This window comes from Populus alba, chromosome 14 (assembly GCF_005239225.2).
Source record: "Populus alba chromosome 14, ASM523922v2, whole genome shotgun sequence".
In the NCBI taxonomy this organism is placed as follows: Eukaryota; Viridiplantae; Streptophyta; class Magnoliopsida; order Malpighiales; family Salicaceae; genus Populus; species Populus alba.
Genome location: NC_133297.1, coordinates 10,981,582 through 11,002,857, shown reverse-complemented (window position 1 = coordinate 11,002,857; position 21,276 = coordinate 10,981,582). Strand labels below are relative to the sequence as shown.

General features: G+C 34.2%; 2 protein-coding genes across 2 annotated transcripts; one reads left to right on the top strand and one right to left on the bottom strand.

Annotated features, from left to right (window-relative positions):
* Nucleotides 1-679: 679 nt before the first annotated feature.
* LOC118041800 (histone-lysine N-methyltransferase, H3 lysine-9 specific SUVH4) lies at nt 680-18,924 on the top strand. The gene is made up of 16 exons (XM_035049297.2): nt 680-826; nt 935-1,378; nt 1,571-1,672; nt 3,206-3,271; nt 3,768-3,822; nt 3,984-4,093; nt 4,870-5,046; nt 6,606-6,704; nt 6,906-7,004; nt 8,427-8,476; nt 8,572-8,660; nt 11,289-11,448; nt 11,573-11,678; nt 11,778-11,960; nt 16,988-17,221; nt 18,410-18,924. The coding sequence occupies exons 2-16, from the start codon at nt 950-952 to the stop codon at nt 18,521-18,523; spliced, it is 2,073 nt and encodes a 690-aa protein (XP_034905188.1). The 5' UTR covers nt 680-826; nt 935-949; the 3' UTR covers nt 18,524-18,924.
* A 412-nt stretch (nt 18,925-19,336) lies between these two features.
* LOC118041801 (uncharacterized) lies at nt 19,337-21,186 on the bottom strand. Its single transcript, XM_035049298.2, has 2 exons — nt 20,679-21,186; nt 19,337-20,369 (listed from the first exon to the last, which is right to left on the bottom strand). Exons 1-2 carry the CDS (start codon nt 20,838-20,840, stop codon nt 19,452-19,454), a joined length of 1,080 nt encoding a protein of 359 aa, XP_034905189.1. The 5' UTR covers nt 20,841-21,186; the 3' UTR covers nt 19,337-19,451.
* Nucleotides 21,187-21,276: the final 90 nt, after the last annotated feature.

The window sequence follows — 21,276 nt, the reverse complement described above, 5'->3', positions numbered from 1 at the left end:
GTTAATTTTTAAAGTTATTTTTATTTTAAAATATATTAAAATAATTTTTATTATTTTTTAAAATTTATTTTTAATATAAAAAATTAAAATAATCTAAAAATAAAAAAATATTAATTCAAAAAATAAAAAATTATCATTATTTTTTTAAAATACTTTAAAAATACCAAATTCAACCACCCACCTCCCTCTCTACTTCGCCTTCTTGTTTTTTTTTGCTAAAATTGAGTCACTGATATCAAAACAAGCATCTTAAAAACAACCATACCCATCTTAAAATGCTAAATAATTTTTTAAATAATATAAATATAACTTTTTTATATATATATTTAATTAAAAAATTATTTTAACAAGCTACTTCTATTCTAATATATTTAATATTAATATATTTTTTAAAAAGTATTATTAATAAACTTTTTTTTAATTAACGAAGACTTTCTATCAAAAAAAAAAAAAAAACTAGTTTGTTTATTATTTTAAGTTTTTCCATTATAAATATGTTTGGATTGCAATTTTTTTAAATATTTTTTTATTTAAAAATGTATTAGAATAATATTATTTTATTTTTTAAAAATTATATTTTATATCATATAAGTACATCAATTTAAAAATATAAGATAAAAATTATTTTTCTTAAGAAAAAACATTAAATTTTTGACAACAACGACGGCGTTACCAAACACAACCTAAAGCTGCCCTCAAGTCGTCACTTCTGAATATTTTCAAACTCACGCGCAAGCTTCCCTCCCTTCCCTCCCTCCAGCTTCCTTCGAAGCCCTAAAAGAATCAAAACCTCAATTTCTCTCCTCTCAATTCCCTAACTCCACAGGTTAATTTTTTAGTTCTTTATTGTTTTTGTTTTGGTTTTCTTTCAATGACTGAATATAAAAATATTTCTGTGGTTGAATCTCTGATTCCCTGTCTTATTATTTCTTAGATTTGTGAGGTGAAAATGGTGGAGCAATGTGTGAGCAATGGACCTAAAAGGAAAGAGGTTGCTAAAAATGGCAAAAAAGAAAAGCAAAAGACTGAAGAAACAGAGACACAGAGGAGAACGAGTGATAGAATCAAGAGCAAGCAGAGAGAAGAGAAGGAGCGATTGGTGAGAAAAAGAGTGCAGATATTAGACGAGCAAGAAGAAAAAGGAAACCTTAGAAAGAGACCAAATGCTAATGTGACCGAGGAGGAGGAGGAGGAGGAGGAGGAGGTTGTGATGGCTGAAAAGTTGCTAAATCAGGTTTTGGGGTCAACTGAAAAGCAAAAGGAGGTGACTTTAAGTGATGCTGGTGGTGTGGGTAATGTGGTGACGGAGAAAAGTGCTACTGTTAAAGTTAAGGACACTTTGAGGTTGTTTAACAAGTTTTATCTCCAGTTAGTGCAGGTATTCTTCTCTTTAAAACCACTTTGGGTTGAGTGGTTTCATAATGGGCTGCTTGTTTCGCCTGATTTTTGTTGCGTGCTTAGTGTCATGGCTTGTTTCTGTGTTATTCTTTGAAGATTTTGTTTTCATGGTTTTTTTTTTTTATATATAATTTGAGTTGAGGTAGCTCACATTCTTTTTTATGGTGCTTAGGAAGAAGAGTTGAGGTGTGCAAAAGCGAAAGTTGATAAAAACGTCTCTAAAGGTTCAAAAAAGACCTATAAAGGTTCAAAAAATTCAGTTGATAAATCTAAGGTTAGCCTCTCCTTCTGCCTTTTGCTTCAGTTATGCTAATTTTTCTGGCCTTTGTGTTGCTTTTGCTTAATTTGCTACTCTTGTTCACAATTTTTACTTTTCATACGCGGAAGTTTGTCAAGTTGCACAAACCATTTCTTAATTTGCATATTTCAAGTAATCACCCGAGGAATTACATTGTTATGCCATTAGAGTGCCTTGAAATGAAGCATTATTGTCTTGGATCCTCTCACCATGCGATTTCATATCTATTTTGAGGTCCTTTGGGGATAGAGATGCTATGGTAAGCTCTTGCTTGAATACCGATAATGAGAACGTTTAGTAGAATCTGGGTTTTGGGCAGTATATTTGAGAGCTTAAGTTTTTTTTTTTTATTATTATAGCAGTAAGGCAGGCTGAGGGCTCGAATGGAGCTCAACAAAAATGTAAAAATTTGTCTAATTTTTAAAATGGAGCCTTTGTGAAGAAATGGTGCAAAGAGTGAAGGAATTATTCTCCTTGAAGAAATGACAGTCACAGGTCTTATGGAAGTAGGGTTGAGAGTTAGGTGTAGTTTCATACAAACTGCTCCCTGTGCTGATTATCTAGGTGTTGGTGGGAACAAAGCAAGAGTTCTAGTGGAAGAAGTATCGTCTTTTTCCTTTTTGAAGGATAATTTTTTTGAGAATCTTGTATTTTTGGGTGCATCCGACAACCTCCTTTATTAATACCGAGGATTTCCTGAATTTTGTTGATTATTTGTTTTTGAATTATAGTTGAAACTTATATTATTTTGATGCCATTTCCTCTGAATAGGTGGCACTGGTTGCCGTGTGTAATTTATTTTCTTTATTAATAAAAAAGGCCCTTTGGTGATTCAATTTGCACAAGGAAATCTTGTCTATTAATTAGAGGATTCTTGTGATGAGTTGAAGAATTAAACCAGAATACTTAAATTCTGTTTTCCTAAGTCCTCCATCACACACATAGAAGTTTTCCTTTACTGGACACCAAAAAGCTCTAGTTGTCTGAAACTAAGTTGGAAATAGAAAACAAAATAGGAAATGGGAAATGATAAATACTTGATGCTCCTGATGGATATTGTAATTAAGCTAAGATTACTATATAGTATTAATATTTCCAAGTAAGAGGAGTTCCTAAATTGACTAGGTTTACAAGCAACCTTAAAATCGAAATCAAATTAAAGTAACTTGTACATTTTTTTTTTGTTGGTTGCATCATCATACCACATCCATCTCTTGGAGCTATGAACTTCTTTGGAGTTGAATCGATTAAGTGATTGATTGTGCTCTAAAGCATTGAGAATGTTAAATTGGGACTCTGATACCAACATAGTTGAATCAATCTCTTTGCTGTCATTTCACGATCTGAATTGTTCTTTAACTCTGCATTTCCAAATGTTCTTTTGTAACATTTTCTAACATATATTTGCACTGTTGATTTTCAATTAATAGTAGCAAGTTGAAATGTTGTTTTGTGATTTGAACACTGCATAGTTTCTCCTATGTATGCTAATCCACAATTTCGGTGCAGAAGGAAAACACAGCTGAAGATGATAAGAAAAAAGCCAAGCGTCCTGATTTAAAGGCAATATCCAAGGTAAGTGAAGATTCAACGAGTCTTTGGCTCTTTTTAGAATTCTACCCATTTGTGTTACTTCTAATAGAACTACTATTTATGAACAATTCATCTCAGGTGCAATTCCACCTTTCTTGATCGCTATACTGGTCATAAATGGATGAATATCCGGCACTTCTTTGTTTACCTTGTGCACCTTTTGAATTCTTGATTTAAAATTCACTAATCAAAATCACTATATATATATTAGCTTTTCAATCACATAAAATTTGAATCAATTTTCTTTATTTACTGTTTATCTCTTGGTCATATCCATATTCAAAAAATTATCATCTTTGCTTCTTGACGTTATAGATATGATGATAATGACGTTTCTTGTCAGTTTTTTCTTTCAAAATTCTATTCTTCGCAGTGAAATTGAATGTGACTGATTGTAGAAGAACATGATGTTATGCTTTGTTTATTTGTAATTAGGAAATAAACTCCATTTTCTCTTCAAAATGAAAATTTTTGGCAGATGATGGAAGCTAATGCTATAATGTATCCTGAGAAAACAATTGGTGATCTTCCAGGTTGGTAACTTGTATCTCTATTGCTTTTGACCATTCACACTTTCACACTTTTGTTTGACCTAAATAACCTGAAAATTACTTTTAGCATCTCCTATAACATGTATGATTCTGAAATATGCTCCTGCCTCATGCTGGGAAGTGATTTTTTGGGTAACTGTCAGGTATCAATGTCGGGCACCGGTTCTATTCCAGAGCTGAAATGGTTGCTGTAGGTTTTCATAGCCACTGGCTGAATGGAATTGATTATATGGGAAAGTTCTACAAGAAAAGGGTAAGCATCTGTTTTATCTGTACTGTTACCATTATTCTTTTTCTTTCCTATTTGCCTTGGCAGTAGGGAGATGTATGGTCATCATTTTTTTTTATTCCCATCTTGCTTTGTCCTATGATATACGGAATAGAATCTTTGCTTTTTGTGGGGAGAGGTTGGTGGTGCTGAGCTAGGAGGACTTTTTATTTTGTGAATTTGGTAGATTTTGCTCTGTGAGAGGGTCCTATTTGATGGAGATATTATGCTTGCTGTTGTTTGATGTATTTGGATGGATTGGAAATAATGTTCGTTAAAACTATCCCTTGCCTGGTAGATACTGTGAAATATAATAGTTTCTTGAAAATGTTCTGGAGCTTTTTCTAGGAGTTTCTGTAGCAGATATTTGATGGGATTATATTGCCCTTTTGTATTGATTTTGATGTGATATTCTTCTCATATGGAGGATTCTAGTTCTCCACATGGTAATCTTCATGCACTTATTTATCAAACTTATTGTCGTTCAGAATGTAAGATGTTGTTTAAGCATGATATTGTTATCATATCCCTCCACATTTCTCAACATTTCTTTGGACGATCTATGCTAAGCTACCAACAGTTCAAGTTTTCTTGCTTTATAGCTTAGTCATGGTGTAATATCATATTTCCTTACAACACTGTGATGTTATAAATCTTGTACATCAATAACTACTAGTAATTGGAGGATTCTTGACTGAACCAATTTGTACATTACAGGATAAGAATTGATGTGGCAACCATTTTTCCTTCAAAATTTACAGGTGTACCATAACTTTATGTTCCCACTTGCTATAGCCATTGTTATTTCGGGGATGTACGAGGATGATCTGGATAATGCTGAGGATGTTATCTATACTGGCCAAGGTGGTCATGATTTAACTGGAAATAAGCGTCAGATTCGTGACCAAAAGTTGGAGCGTGGTAATTTGGCATTGAAGGTGCAATTAACTTAATCCAAAAACCTCCTTGATGTGTATTGCTCTTCCATGATTAGCATGTGAACTTGTACCTATATTATATATTTTTCCTGTGTTAATAATGTGTAAAGTTTGTTATAGCCTTATATGGCATATTGGAATATCGGTTTTACTCTCATTAGCTTAAATTTTTAAGTTGGATGCTCAAAATTTGTATTAGGGCATTGAGTCTTGTTATATTCTCTAATGTTCTAGGGCCATTCTTTGGGCCGGGTCCAGCTATCAAGTATGTAGGTGCTGATCATGCGAAGTAATGAGCATTATCCAGTGAAGAACTATCATGCCCATAACTGATCATAATTGACATGATAAACGTTAATACGGATGGATGGAAATTCAAGAGAGGAGGACTGGATAGTAAATGAACACTAAACTTGGAGGATAGTGTTGCTAACTTGTGATAAGCTAGTGTAAATTGGGGGAGGGATGTTGAGATGGTTTAGTCACATGTACTATAATCATACGGATGCACCAAAGCGGAAGAGCAAATTGGTTTGAGTTTGAGAGAGGGGGAGAGGTAGGCAGAAAAGCATTATGCATTGAAGTGGTGAAGGGGATGTAATATCACTACCATTCATCGAAATTTGGCTCCTAACAGAACATAATGAAGAAATGATCTTGCAGCTGACTTTAATTAGTTTGGGATTAAAAGTTTATTTCCTTTGAATTTTACAATATTTCTCTCAATATTTTGAACACTGTTGTCTGCAGTTGCAGATCTTAATTATAAAGTCACTTTGTCTGCATCAATGGACCAATGCTGTCTTGCAAATGGGTACACTGGATAATTTGGGTTGGGTTTCCGGTGTGTATGGTTTGGATTAGCAGCTTTGTCTTCCTCTTCCCTGTTGGTACATAGGAGAGCAGTAACTGGGAAGGAAAATATGGGATTTAAACCTGCCATGTCAGCATTAAAAAAAAAAAACTCCTCTTTGCTACTTGAGAAAAAGTTGATCCTCACTATCCCCCACATAATTTTCACCATTTTGTGGCGTCTTCTTGTGATTCTCTTTGTTAGTGTTGTGCTGACATGATCGCTTCTGGTTGAAGTAAAGGCATGTGCTTGTTGTATCAAAGAGAAACACATCAGAGGTTGTCTTGATTTGAATTCAAAAACACATGGGTGCATGTGCATGTTGTATGTATGCATATATGTATGGACACGCCCAAACACAAATGGTTTTCCATGAGACTATTAAACTGACATTTTGCTCTCTTTCTTCATGCATGCATGTGTATATACGTATACATAGACACCACACACAAAGGGTATCGAGATGAGACTATTAAACTGACATTTCGCTCTCTCTCTCTCTCTCTCCATGAATGCATGTGTATACACATATGTAGACACCACGCTAAAAGGGTATCGAGATGAGACTATTAAATTGACATTTCATTCTCTGTCCATGCATCCATGCACTTGCATTGGGCTGGTATGCTAATGTGGGGTCCTGTAGTTTGGCGTTGAAATTAAAATCTCATTGCTCGATTACTGTTTGTTCTGCATTTAACTGCAGAATTGTGTGGAGCAATGTGTTCCTGTGCGAGTTGTTCGAGGCCATGAATGTGCTAGCAGCTACTGTGGCAAAGTTTACACCTATGATGGCTTGTACAAGGTACATCTTTAATTCACATGGTGTCTGTGTCCTTGTGCCATGCAACAAGCTTTGAGAAAAAAACTGAATAAAATTTATGAGATCTGTCATGGCCCTTTTCCCCTTTCTCATGCATACCTCTTGTATTTTGCTATCTCTTCCTATTTCAAAGCAATCACTTATTCTGATGTCTGCTGATGGTGTTTTTATGTGCTTTTACAGGTTGTTCAATACTGGGCTGAGAAAGGTTTATCTGGATTTACTGTGTTTAAGTATCGACTGAGGCGGCTGGAAGGACAGCCACTTCTGACCACAAACCAGGTTTTTATGTTTCCTTTCCAAATCAAAAGACAGATTATTCTGCTTTCCTGACCGACTGTTGTTCATTGGCAAAATCTCTTTCTTAGAGATACCAGTAGGGATATTATTTTTTATATTCAAATTTGTCTGATTGGAACTACAAGTGGCTGCAGTGTAGGCTCCTGCAGCTTTTGGCCTTGCTGCTCGATAGGCTCTACTTAATATCTTTCTTTGTTGCCTTTGTGTTTAATAAAAACAATTTTTTCTGGCAACACTCTCCCAGCTATTGATATCAAATGGTGTGCACCAATTCTAGGCTATTACCACAGGGGTTGTCTATGAATCCAAATATGCATTTTGTTTTAGTGATTGAATATTGTAAACAAATGGTATTTGGAAAGCACATGCTATGCATCCAATGTTAATACACCTTTGGGACATCCAACATTTTAGTTTAAGATGCTCCAAACACACTTCGTCACCCACCTTATTAAGTGTTTGTTTGGCATTGAGGTTGAATATGCTTTTCGTCAAAATTTGAATTTTTTTTTTGCTTAAAATTAATTTTTTTAGTATTTTTGGATCGTTTTGATATGATAATGTCAAAAATGGAAAAACATTATTTTAATGTTAAAAAAAACTTTGAAAAACAATCTCTACCACACTCCTAAACACTCCATAAAGCCCACATGAAAATTATGTGAGGTCAGTTTCATTACCATCTGTAATACCTCAGTTCAGCATTCAAAGTCCCAGCTCATGTTGCTTCTGGGGCCACCTGACCTTAAACAAGCATCATGAGCTCTCTAGAGCATCAACCAGGTAGGTTTTGGTATTTTTCTTCCATTTTCCTTTGGGAAAATTCCTATTGCATCAGTGTTCCTCTCCCATTGTGGCTGACTTTAATTTTTCATGATGAGATTGATATCTTTAAGTGCCACTATTGTTAGATAATTGGCTACATTGGTTCCCGCCCTTCCCATTCTCGGCGCTATAATTTGAGCATTCTTCCTCACTTGTCACTTGTGTATTCATAAGTTTACATGAACAATGTTGAAAGCATCTTCAAGGTTGTCCCTTAACTAATCCTCGACAGGTCTCACCTCATCTTTCTACATAAAGTACAAATTTCATTATGGTTTCTTGTTTAGTAATGATTTTGGATTGTATAAAACTCCAGTGATGCTTTTTCTCTCAACCATCATGTATTTTCTCTGCATAATATCCTGGATGTTCCCTAAATTTCATTTTTTTTTTTATTGGATGTTGCTTATAAAAATGGAGTATCTTTTAGATATTGTTCTCTATACTCTTCATAGCCAACTTAAAGATTTTGTTCATACTCATAGGAAGTAGTGCTTCTATTTATCACTTTGTTCCCACTTCTGCATTCCAGAATACATCGTTTACTTTATGTCGAACATATATTCACTCTTATGACAGGTTCAATTCAGCTATGGACGTGTTCCCCAATCTGTTGCTGAAATACGAGGGTATAAGAAGAATATTATTCTATTATATACTTGAATTTCATTGGTACTTGTATTACCATGAGGCATAATTAGTTTTTGCTGTTTAATTTGTTAAGGTTGGTGTGTGAGGATATTAGTGGAGGTCAAGAGGATGTTCCGATTCCAGCTACAAATTTGGTTGATGATCCACCTGTTGCGCCGTCAGGCAAGTTAAACTCTTACATTTGTTGGCTTAGTTTGTTACTATTCTACATATAATGCGAAAGTGGAAGTTAACAGTCTTAAATCACAGTTGCAATTGCAGTCAAAGCATTGCAGACCATTGCTTTTTTATTCATTAATAACTCTAATCCAATGTTCATTTGGATATATGTTTAATATATAATATGCTGATTTAAAAGCTCAAATAAGATTTTTCTCTAAGCACTTGTCAAGTAGACAAGTTTGAAAGGTTCTAGTTTCACATGCAGCAACAAATTGGATGCACATTTGGTGCAGGTATCCTTCTCAATGCCATTGCTTAAGACTAAAATCTTTCAGGCTAACTACAAGTTACTGTCCCTAACTTTGAGGGAGTTTATAAGAATATTCTTAAAAGTTCACTGTGATCCATTAGGCTCTTATGCTTCGTTTTTCTAATGTTGTCCTTCCATCTCTTGATAGAACTCGGTCTGTTATATTAGCCTTGTAATGGATTCTGTATCCAAATTCAAGAATTTAATAAACTTTTTAAGAATATCGTTCCTATCTTAAAAACTATTAAATTAAACCAGTTTTGGTTTAAGAGGCAATTGGTTGGTTGAAAAACAAGGAAAAAAGGAATTTAAAAAAGATTAATCCTCCTTAAAATTCCTTCTAAGTCACAGTTTATGAAAAATGTTATTCTTTTGGCGTTTTATTTTGTGTATGATTAAAAGAATCAGATCTAAAGGATGGTAAAAAAAAGAGTTTAGAGGGAATTTCTAGGCTTTTGCTTGTCCTTTACATTAAAAATGTTTTCAAGATTGCAAGAAGTTAATAAAAAAAACCTTAGAGTGGAGATGAAGATGATTTTATTAAAAAAAAAAAGGTTCAAGGATGCATTACTTTAAAAGGTTGAAATTTTGAAAAACATAGAAAGGATTAAATAAGTGAAAGACATGAAAGATAACTTAAGACATAAATAAAACGTGAATAATGAAAAGATTAAAAAAACTAATTAATATTAACATTAAAGATGAAGTAGTTCATCATTTTTACATTTTGTGATGACATATAACTTATGATCAAATGCTAAAAAATTGCTTAGGCTTTTGAAATAGTTGTCAAATTAAATGATATTTTTGGAAAATAAAAAGTTGAAAAATTGGCTAATATGAAGCATTGTTAAAATTATAGAAGGTCAAAAGATGGATATGTTTAAAGGTCCCCTCCCAGGTCATATCTCTCATGCAAATTGTTGGAAGGCTGGTTTCACTGTTCTACAATCAGCTTATCCATCATGTTAAATGATCTTGTGGTTGCACAAATTATAAAACCTTTTTGTTTTCATGTGATTACTTTTACTTCGTTATTTGAGCATAAGTTTTGAAACTTGTTAAATACAAGACCTTTTGCTTTGATGAATTGTTAGTGTGGGCAACCTTAAAACGTGATGATAGATTCTCCTATGGTTTCCCTGGTCATTCAATCCTATCTTGATTTGGTTGATGAATTTTCCTTGTTTTAGTGCACTCTTTATTCCATCTGTCATAACCTGTAATCATGAGGTTTTAGTCTCAAGATTTGAGAGGTCACTACGAATACATAATATCAGGCCTTCTATGACCTTGGTTCCTGGGAAATTACTTATTTGGATGGATCCTAAAAGATCATTGTCCTTTTTTTAAAGCTAAAAGGAGCTCTCGGCCATAGTTAACTATAAGTTTTTATTAGTTGAGGATTTGGTTTTCTTTGCTCCATTGCTCTCATATTTCTTTGTTAGATCCATTAATAGGCCTAATGTAAGAGTAGGAATTTTTTTTGCTTCTCTTTTGCTAAGCCTGCATTTGAAACCGCATTCATACCTGGCCCTACTTTAACCTTTTAGATTTTCTAGGACAAGCCTCAGTCTTTGTGATTTTTTTTTTGTTAAAAAAAAACATAAAAGTATTGAAAAAGTTTTTAAAAAATAATTAGCATATTCAAAATGCTAAAAAAACAATTAGTTGTGCTAAATTGTTACTAGTAATATTGGTTCAAATAAATAAAAATGTATTGCGTTGGTGTTTAGTGGTTCGCTAAAAACATCTCCAATGGAAAATGCTATTTTGAAAAGCTAAATTGATAAAATAATATTTTGAATAGTATAAATATAGTTTTTTTTACAATATCTATTTCAATGAAAAAAATCCATTTGAAGAGCTAATTATATTGAAGTGGAAAAAGCAAGTGTTTTACTATGTCTTATTAAGTTTAATGTTATTTTTTTTTTTCACATGGCTACATTTAATTGGTTTATTTTTTTAGTAGCTCCACTTTGTTGGTTTTGGTAAAAAAATAATATTGGTTTAGCTCTTCCTTTGGAGTGCAAAATAAATATAAAAGAGCCAAAATAATAATTTTTAATATTTGGCTTTCCATTTGGCACACCTGTCGGAGATGCTCTAAGCCCAATCCCATGCTTGTTAAATGAGATGTTGTTTCTTACTTGGGCAGTTGGACTGCTGTGCCTAAACCCCAGGGCAGAGCCAGCTTAAAAGGCTTCAGGCTCTTGCTTACCTAGTGGTCTGCTGGGACCCATAAGAAGTTCTAGATAGCATCAACCCATGTCGCCAGAATTAATCTTGTGATTTTGGATATTTGAAAATCTCAGGTTATACCTACCGCAAGTCTCTTCAAATTTCAAAAAATGTGAAGCTTCCTACAAATGTGTCTGGATGCAACTGCAAAGGGACTTGTGTGGATCCAAGGACTTGTGCTTGTGCAAAACTTAATGGCTCTGATTTTCCATATGTTAATTGTCATGGTGGCAGGTGAGCATTATTTAACCATGGATTTTATAGAATTAAGTCAAATCCTATATTTTAAAGTCCTTTACAGGTTGTTTAATTGGTTATTCTTGCATGATAGTACTTTTGTTTTGTTTTTTACCTTCAGGCTAATTGAAGCCAGGGCTGTTGTTTTTGAATGTGGACCTGGTTGTGGATGTGGACCTGGTTGTGTAAATCGAACATCTCAACGAGGCATCAAGCATCGTCTTGAGGTGTCATTTATATCTTCATTTCCTTAGAATGCCAATCCCATTTTCCATTATGTCAAGTTGATTTATCACTTTTTCTAAATTGCTAGTTAATGGCAACAGGTTTTCCGTACTCCTAAGAAAGGATGGGCTGTTAGATCATGGGACTTTCTACCTGCTGGGGCACCTGTCTGTGAGTACATAGGGGTACTTATAAGAGCAGAAGACACAGATCATGTATGCGAGAACAATTATATTTTTGACATTGATTGCTTGCAGACAATGAGGGGGCTAGATGGAAGAGAGGTACTATAACCAACTGGAAACCTTTCTTTTTTGTTTATATGTATTCCCATTCTAGTGGTTTGGTGTGTCAAATTGATTGAGAATCTCTTTCATTAAATAGAAATAATTCTGATTTGCATTCCACAAAATCAACTATTATTAACTATAATATCACCATAATTATAAAAAGTTATTTACATTGTAATGACATAAATATTAACAATTATTAGCTAATATTTATGTGAAAACAATTGATTCTAATGAGATGGTCCACCCTAACATCCCCTTTTAAATTGATGTTGGGTGATTAAAAAACATCAATTTGCCAACTAGAAACTGATAGTGTTGGCGAGTCGTTGATTTGGTAGACACATTAGTGATTTGAAGGTTGGTGGAGATGTGTGGAAGAGAAATAACTTTAGTATCCATGACTTTTGAAATAGAATAACAACCCATTACAATATGCTCGATACACTCATAGAAAATAAAATTGGCAGCAATTTGATTAGTACTTGTGTTGTCAGCATGAAGAGGAGTAGTAGTAGTATAGAGAAATCCAATTTCTGTAAGTAGCCCATAAAGCCAAACAATTTTTGAGCAAGTAGTCGATATGGCTTTATATTAAAGACTTAAGATATGAAAACTCAATCTTGTTTCTTCCTTTTCCAAGATATCAATGAATTATTAAGATACATACACCAACCCGTAACAGATTGATGTGCATCCTACCCAATTAGCATCGTTGAAGGTAACAAGGCAAATAAAAGAACTAAATGGGAAGAATAGACCATGACTAGAAGAACAAAGGGGATATCAAATGATGCGGTGAACAACTACCTAATGTAAGTGACTTGGAGATTGCATAAATTGACTGACTTGTTGAATTACGAAGGAGATATTAGGCTGAGTAATAGTAAAATAATTTAAATTGCCAAATAATTGTTTAAATAGAGTAGGATTAGGAAGAAGATCCCGTCTCAATGTCAAAACTTAACATTCACCTCACGGGAAGTATCCACTGGAGAACAATCTTTAAGACTAGCCAAAGCAATCAAATCCTGAGTATATTTATGTTGATGCAAAAACACACCAAAAGAAGTAGAATGAACTTCTAATCCCAAGAAGTGAACTAGGGTCCTTCATGTGAAAACAATCCTGAAAATGATGTTGATGATTGCTAATTAATAAAGAATCAGTTTTTATAATGACAGTGGCATCCATATAAACAAGAAGGATAACAAAACCAGTAGATAAGTTGCAAAGAAATAGCGAGGAATCATATTTGTTTTGCACAAAAGAGAAGCAAAGCAAGGTAGATAGGAACTTGTCAAACCATGCTCTGGGAGTCTGTTTCAAACCATACAAGAACCTCTTCAACTTACACACCACTAATGTAGAGGAGAACATACCAAGTAAAGGTGCCATATTTTGCTATGAGAGCAAGTCTCCTCATAGTCCATTTTATACTCTTGCTTATTGTCATGATCAACCAATTATGTATATCAATCTAAGGTTCCATTAAAGTGAAGCTTAATTGAGTATACTCGTTTACACCTAATGGGCTTAATAGTTGGAGGACAATAAATAATTTCCTATGTATGATTATCCTGAAAAGCCTAAAGTTTCTCCTACATTGCTTTCTATTGACATTTATGCTTAACAACTTGTAACATGATGAAATATTAATAATGGATAGAGTAGTAGACAAGCCATATCGATTAAGGGGATGAGATATTCATATAAAGCGCCGAAAAACATGTTTATAAGGAGGTGTAAAAGTATCCTCAAGAGCAGTTTCAGGTCGTGGAGCAGCCTTGGGAAGGGGTAAAGTTGGTCGATGTCTTTCATATACAATATCCAGCTTGAATCGTTCAAAAGATGACAAATCCTCAAAATTAGGAAGAATTGAAGCAATAAAGGAAGGTTCAACTTGAGTAGGGAAGAAATATTGATTGTAAAAAAAAAAAAACATTTTAAGAAATATAAAATTTGTTACAGCTCATATCACAACAAACAAAACCTTTGTGAGAAACATTATAACACAAAAAAGCACATTTAACAGACTTGGCAGAAAGTTTGTTCCATTTATGAGTAGGCAAATGAGCAAAACAAACACAACCAAAAGTATGCAAATCATTATAGCTAGGAAACTTATTGTATAGATGATAGTATGGGGCATTAGAATTTAATACTTGAAATGACAATCTGTTTATTAAATAAACTACAGTAGATAAAGCTTCAACCTAGAATTTAGATGGTATAAAAGACTCAATCAATAAGGTCCTTATAATATCTAAAAGATGATGATTCTTACACCTAATGAACCCATTTTGTTATGACATATAAGGACATGAGATGTGAGATAATACTTTTCTAATGTAAAAAATCATGAAATTCATTAGATATATTCTCCACCTAAATTAGATCCCAATACCTTAATACAAGTAGAAAATCGAGTCTTGATTTAGGTAAAAAAATGTCTTAAAAACAAGAAAGACTTTAGACTTTGAACGAAGAAAATATGTCTAGATAAACCGATCGTAATCATCAATAAATTTAAAAAATTACTTGTAATGAGCATGGGAAATAATTGGGGTAATATCCCAACATCACTATGAATAATATTAAAGTTATTTGTAGCACAACTGCTAATGGAATTGAATGAAAGGGTTTGACTCCTGCTCAATTTGCATGTGGAACAATAAAAGAGAACATTATGAGAAGAAAATTGATCTTTATTTCTTAATAAACCAGAGTTTAACAAAGGAGATAAAACAATATTTGAATGGCCTACACACTTATGCCATACTTTACCTTTATTTTGAAAAGTAGTACAAGCAAAAGATAGAAAATGAGAAATTGAAAATTGCAGAAGAAATAATCTTTCAACTTTAGGCCTTTTCGTGATCAATATCTCTGACACTTAATTCTGCACAAAACAACCATTACGAGAAAAATGCACGTTATTCTCCACCAATTGACCAACCAAAATAAGAATAGTAGACAACTTTGATAATACAAACACATTATTGAAAGTCGGATTGGTACCCCCGACCTTAGTAATAGATATATGACCTCCATTAGCAATTTAAATTTGTGATTAACCATGATACTTATGCATATTTTTAAGCATACTAGATGAGTTGGTTATATGATTTGAAGCAACAGAATTAACAAGGCAAAATTGAGAATTAGTATTATTACCTTGTAGCTCTAAGGTTGAAACAATCATATGTTATATTATTTCAGGAGCAAGAATACTAGATTCAGCTATTGTATATGAGTTTTTAGGCACCATAGACACCACAACTTGAAAAGCATTGATTTTATGGTTTCGAGGATGAGTGGGGTATTGCTTGATAATATGTCTTTAATGTTTGCAATAATTGCATAACTTCTTTCTATAATTGTTAGCAACATGTCAATATTCTATACAGCTATAGCAATGTATATTGCTTTTATTCCTACTCATTCCTTTTCCTTGAGCTACAATAGTAATTGTAACATAATTTTCTTGCTTGAAAATGTCTTGTGTAAGGAGACATTGCTCTTCACGAAGTAATTCCCTAAAACAAACATCTAAGAAAGGCAAAAGATCTTAATTCATTAAGTTTGAGTGAATAATCTCAAATCTAGATTACAGTTTCATTGAAAATTGATTGTGCTTATTTTGGTCACGAATCTATTGAACAATAGAGAGATTCAACGGGCACTTTGGCATAAACAATATCAATATATTTTGCCTATAAATTTTGAAAGCCAAAGTAGTAACCCTAGATGGAAAGGTTGACTTGGGAATAATTAGAAATATTATTTTTTAATTAAAAACTTCTAATAATGTTTTTTTTGATGGCAAACCCTTTTTTTAAGTACTCTCACATAGCTTATGCTATCTTATATGACTTTAGATTAAGAACAATAAGAGAGTCAACAAACTCTAAAATTCAGAATATTACCTGAGCATTTTTGGCTTTCCATTTAAGCAACTTTGTAGAATTATTAGGAGTTGGATCACTCCCATCTACATGACTCCACAATTCTTTTATCATGACAAATACTGAAACTGAAATTTATAAGCTGAATAATTTTTTTTAGTAAATCAAACACTAAACAACTCAGAATTGTTTGATGTCATCTTCTCAACAAACAAAACAAATCTAGAAAAGACAACCAAGAATCAAAGAAAATCCAAAGCCCAAGAGCTCTAGGTATCTAATTACCCAATCAAGAAAACCATAACAAAATTAGAAAAAATAATCATTAATAAAAAAAAATCCAAGAACTAGAGTCCTAGGTATTTAGGAATGATTATCTAGTCAAGAAAACCAAAGAAAAACTAAAACAAGATAGTGGAATGCAAATTTAAAAGTGAAGATCTGATACCATGTTAAATTGGCTGAATGATCTTTCTCCATGAGAGTTCATTTCATTTAATATAAATAATTCTGATGTATATTCTATAAAATCAGCTACTATAATATCACTCTAATTATAGAAAGCTATTTACATTTTAATTACATAAATATTGACAATTATTAGCTAATCTTTATATGGAAACTAACATGGTGTGGCACTGTGAGAGTGACACCCTAGTTTATACAGTCAACATTTGATGTCTGGTAAATGGGAGTTTGGCTGAAGTTCTGTTTAGTAGCTAAGTACTTCAGCCAAATTGGCAATGTTATCTATAAGATTGTTTCTCCTCTTTATTGGACTGTTTCAAAATATTTGGTGACTGATCCACCTTTTACTGTCTTTGGAGCTAATGTTGATTACATTCAAGTATAATTACTAATGGCATGGAAATTAATCATTATTCAAGCTTGAGGATTTGTTTAGCACATATTAGCTGCCAACAGAATAGGATCTGTTTCTCCTCTTGCATATCATTGGAATTTCTGTGGAATAAAGTTTATTCATCATTTCTGACACTTTATCTTTAGTGTTTGCAGTAATCCAATCATTTTTTTATTGTGATTGTTTATATTTCCCTACAAAATGTGTACTGCTGATGCTTTCTTTTCTTTTCTTTTTTTCTTTTTGAACAGAGGCGACTAGGAGATGTATCAGTACCAGCAATTAACAACTTTGATGGAGATGATCAGAAGTCTGAAAGTGTTCCAGAGTTTTGTATTGATGCAGGTTCCACTGGAAATATTGCCAGGTTCATCAATCATAGTTGTGAGCCCAATCTCTTCGTGCAATGTGTCCTAAGCTCACATCATGATGTAAAACTTGCTCGGGTGATGCTATTTGCAGCAGACAACATACCTCCTATGCAGGTTATTCACTATTTCTCTTGCTCTGTTTTTTATGTGTTTCCCACAAGCTGAGGATAGTGAGGTACTGTATCTTTATGGATTAGGCCACCTGGAAGGGGAGGAAAACTGTTATTCTCATTCCCAAAATAGCTTGGCTGGAAAACAAAAAACTGGAATTGCAATCATTTTGGGAGTGCAAATTTCATAGGACAATTTTAAAACCAGGGTAGAGTATGGTTGTGACTGGAATCGGGACACAAAGCATACTACTATAAGTCCATCGTGTGACACTGGACAAAACATAAGAGCTTCTATCCTTGTTTTTTTAGCATGTCTGGGATTGTGGTAGGTTCTTGCGGAAAACTTTTTATCAGTTGTTCGTACACCTTGTCAAAACAATGCATTTCAAAACCCAAGAATAAATAAAGTATGGTTTTGAAAAATCAATGGATAATTACTAAAACCCACTTGTAAAAAAAATTCTTATCTATAAAACCCATCAAATATTTTTGTATCTCCAGATTAAAATTTTTATACCAAAAAACCACATCTTATTTCCACTTAACGCCTTTAACCCATTTGAGTTTTTTGGTATGCAAAATTTTGTTTTTGGATTTTAGAATAAATACAAAAATGTGTAATGGATTTTATATAGAAAATATTGTACTAGATTATATATCTATAATTTTATATTTACAATATCTATATTATATATACAATTGCAGATTGATGTAATGGACTAATGGTGTTAAGTGACAATTAGATTATGGGTTTTTTTATATGAAAAACTTGTTTTAGGGTTTGATAGATAGAAAAATATTTCGATGAGATTTTTTGGGTACAATTTGTCTTACAAGGGGATTTTAGTAATTATCTAAAAAAGACCTCGAACCTTTGTGGCATAATGTGTTGGATGGATGCCTAGCTTTGAAAGGATTCATGGTGTTTTACCCTCATAGATGGAACTACTTGACAGGCTATGTTGTTTTGGTCCTCTTGGTTGTATCCGTATGAAGTCACTTGGATTTTCTTTTTAATAAAAAGCTTGACTCTAAAAGACATCTTCTGGTCAGTTTTTTCCCTGATGTTATGAGTGACCTTCATCTTTAAAGGTTAATGAGTTTGTTGTTTATTGCGTTTACGTAATTATATGAATCTTTTGCATCTCTTTACTATTTTAACTTGCTTTTCCTTTTTGCTTGCTTATAGGAGCTTACTTATGACTATGGCTATGCCCTGGATAGCGTCTCTGGCCCTGATGGAAAAATAATTCAGATGCCATGCTACTGTGGTGCAGCCGATTGTAGGAAGCGCTTGTTCTAGTTGGAGCTGGTCAAACTGATTTTGTGCCTCCAAACTGACCATCCTGCTCTTTTGACATACACGCCGGGTGATTTTGCCTTGCTTCAAGGAAGTGTATATGTGACAATCGGTCAACACAGGTTATATCATACTGCTGCCTTTTGAAAAGCATTAACTGATGCAGCTTACAAGCCCCATGACATCCTCTCTTTTTTTCCAGTGAGATTCATATTAACTTAAACTCTGAGTTGTCAAGGGTCACAGCCATGTGTTAACATTGTAGCTCGCAGTAAGGAAATTTATATCATAGTGCTTTTATAAATGTTTTGGAATTATATATATGAAATTTAAGATTTCACTTGCTGCTTCCACTATGCCGTAGTATAAAGTTGTCATGCCCTAGTTGTCTTGCTTAAAATTCTGTGGGGTTGTTGCCAAGGAGCGGCCCATTTGATTTTAGTATCTTGTTCAAGTGGTTGTGCTACTCATTCACTGCATATATGTCAACCTTTGGACGAATTTCCTAATGCACTGCACATATAATAACTCTGTTAGCATTATGAGGGATTCTAGTGTAATTTGTACATAGCTGTCTTGTATATTTGAGTTCGATTTTACGTAGGGAGTTGCCCAAGGTGGGGAGCGGCGAGCAATGGAAGTTCTTGAGGGTTAATTGTGGTGGAAAAACTCTTCTTTGGCCAATCCTCAACAGAGGTGAAAATTACCCGTGACAAATTATGCTACCCGAATGTTGACGCCAATGTTATGTAATCTGGCAGCATCAATTGTGAAATAAAATGCGAGCTATAAATCAGCACATTATTAGCATACAAATTATCAAGTTAGAAACTTTTATTAGTATACAAGTACTTAAGTTGGAATCATAGTAAGATGTCATAATAAATTCAGTTTTTACAATGAAATAAAAATCAAGGTGGTGCAGGTTAACTCATGTCTCGGACTTGGCCTTTGACCTATACTGGCGTTCTGGTCTGCTTGAATTAGTTTTGTCAGCTGCTGTTTCCGGTTTATCTTCCTCCATGGCACTAGTTTCAGTATCAATGTCATCAAAAGCTGCAATCCCAAGAGGTACCCCTCTCCTAAGCTTGAGATCTTCACTGGCATCATCCTGGTTTTGTTTAGAATCAATGCTGTTATCAGTCACTGCAGCACCACTGGTTTTCCTTTTTGGTATGAAGGTGAGAGGTTTTGACAGATCAACAGGAACCTCATCTGGATGTGATTCTGTAGCATTTGGTCTCTGCAGAATCTTGAGGAAGTCCATGTAAGCTCCTTGGTTTGATTCTTCATCCACATCGGTTGCCGAGTCAAAAGTATAGCGCGTGTATTTGGAAGGATTTCGCATATAATCTGGAATTCCAGAAGGATAATCCGGAGGCAAATGGTATATCTGTGTTTCTTCTGTCGAATCAGTGGTTTCCATCTGTGTGTCTTCAACTCCACCAGACTCTTCATCATTACCATCTTTGCATTCCGGATCAAACCGAACACGCTTTTGTAACTTTGAATCCAAGTGGTTACTAATCGACTTGGAATCTGATTGAACATCCTTCCTCTTCAGGATGGATTTCAGATTACCATCATCAGATACGATGGTATCTTCCTTTACAGAAACTCGCAAAGAATCCATCTTTTTAGCCGCTTCTGCATCTTCTTGCAGCCTAATTTTTGCAGCAAGGTGATTAGCACGCGGATCCCTCGTGACATCCCCGGATGAACTGGGCATGGGCATAACATCGCCAGAATCCACATCAATACCATAATCATTCATTTGGGTCACGTACAGGCGATCATCTCCAGCCCCTTCCCTGCCAACAGCCACTTTGTCATAATGATCTTCCTCTTCCTGCCAAAGAAAGAAAATCAATACCAGTCTGTAACTTGTTAGCAAATCATATGAAATTATCCATCCACAAGCATATTTATGAGTAAAAAATATGTATTCCCTATTGATAATCATCATCAATCACCCTCAAGCAACATCGATCGAGCCTTTCCCACTCACATGCATGTAGAGGTAACATGAAATTTATGTTGGGACCAAAGCTTAGATTACCTTCAGGCATGGATTATTTATACAATGCATGTATGCACCCATGCTCAAGAAGTTAGACAAAGCAGCAGCTAAAGACATACATTACTCAACAATTAATACCTCATAATCAAGAGTACGATCCAGGCCAATAGATTTCTTGATGTCCCATTCTTCGTCATCACAATCCTCAGGTTTAGGTTTCGAGGCACGCGACGACTCCACCTCCTCCTCGTCGTCGTCTAAATCAACAAGGTCTTTTCCGATCTCAGAGTTGAAATTCATATCGTCGAGTCTTTCTGGAATAAAGTATGGTTGGGGCTGGCTTTCGGTTTCAGGGCTGTCCTTGTGGTCTCGATTCCATTGGTTTCGCTCGATTTCGTCGTCAGTGAGGCACCATAGAGAGCTTAACGAGGAGGATGGTTGTTGGGTTTGTATTGCCTAAGAAGAAAAAGAGAGAGAGCCAAAGGTCTTGTCTACTCGAACTTTGAAACTATCTTCCATGGCTGGGCTGGCTCTGGTTTTTTTGTTTATGAAATTTGAAGTAGCTATGGCTAGCTAGGGTTTTTGAAGCTTCGAAATTTATAATCCCGTGTCGTCGAATAATCGGATAATCCTGACTGTCACTAAAACGGAGAGTGTCTTTGGATTTTTCTCTCGCGCTTGGATTATTTTTTTTATCGGAGGCCCTTGTTTTTGCGTCAGTTTGGTAAATCAGTCC

What these genes read in the sequence shown, in the direction of transcription:
- LOC118041801 (XM_035049298.2), bottom strand. Translation starts at nt 20,840, where the DNA reads ATGAATTTCAACTCTGAGATCGGAAAAGACCTTGTTGATTTAGACGAC. An exon ending in ATCGTACTCTTGATTATGAG is followed by an intron (nt 20,370 to 20,678) that starts GTATTAATTGTT and finishes TTTCTTTGGCAG; the next exon opens with GAAGAGGAAGATCATTATGA.
- LOC118041800 (XM_035049297.2), top strand. Translation starts at nt 950, where the DNA reads ATGGTGGAGCAATGTGTGAGCAATGGACCTAAAAGGAAAGAGGTTGCT. An exon ending in ATTCAGTTGATAAATCTAAG is followed by an intron (nt 1,673 to 3,205) that starts GTTAGCCTCTCC and finishes ATTTCGGTGCAG; the next exon opens with AAGGAAAACACAGCTGAAGA. An exon ending in AACAATTGGTGATCTTCCAG is followed by an intron (nt 3,823 to 3,983) that starts GTTGGTAACTTG and finishes GGTAACTGTCAG; the next exon opens with GTATCAATGTCGGGCACCGG.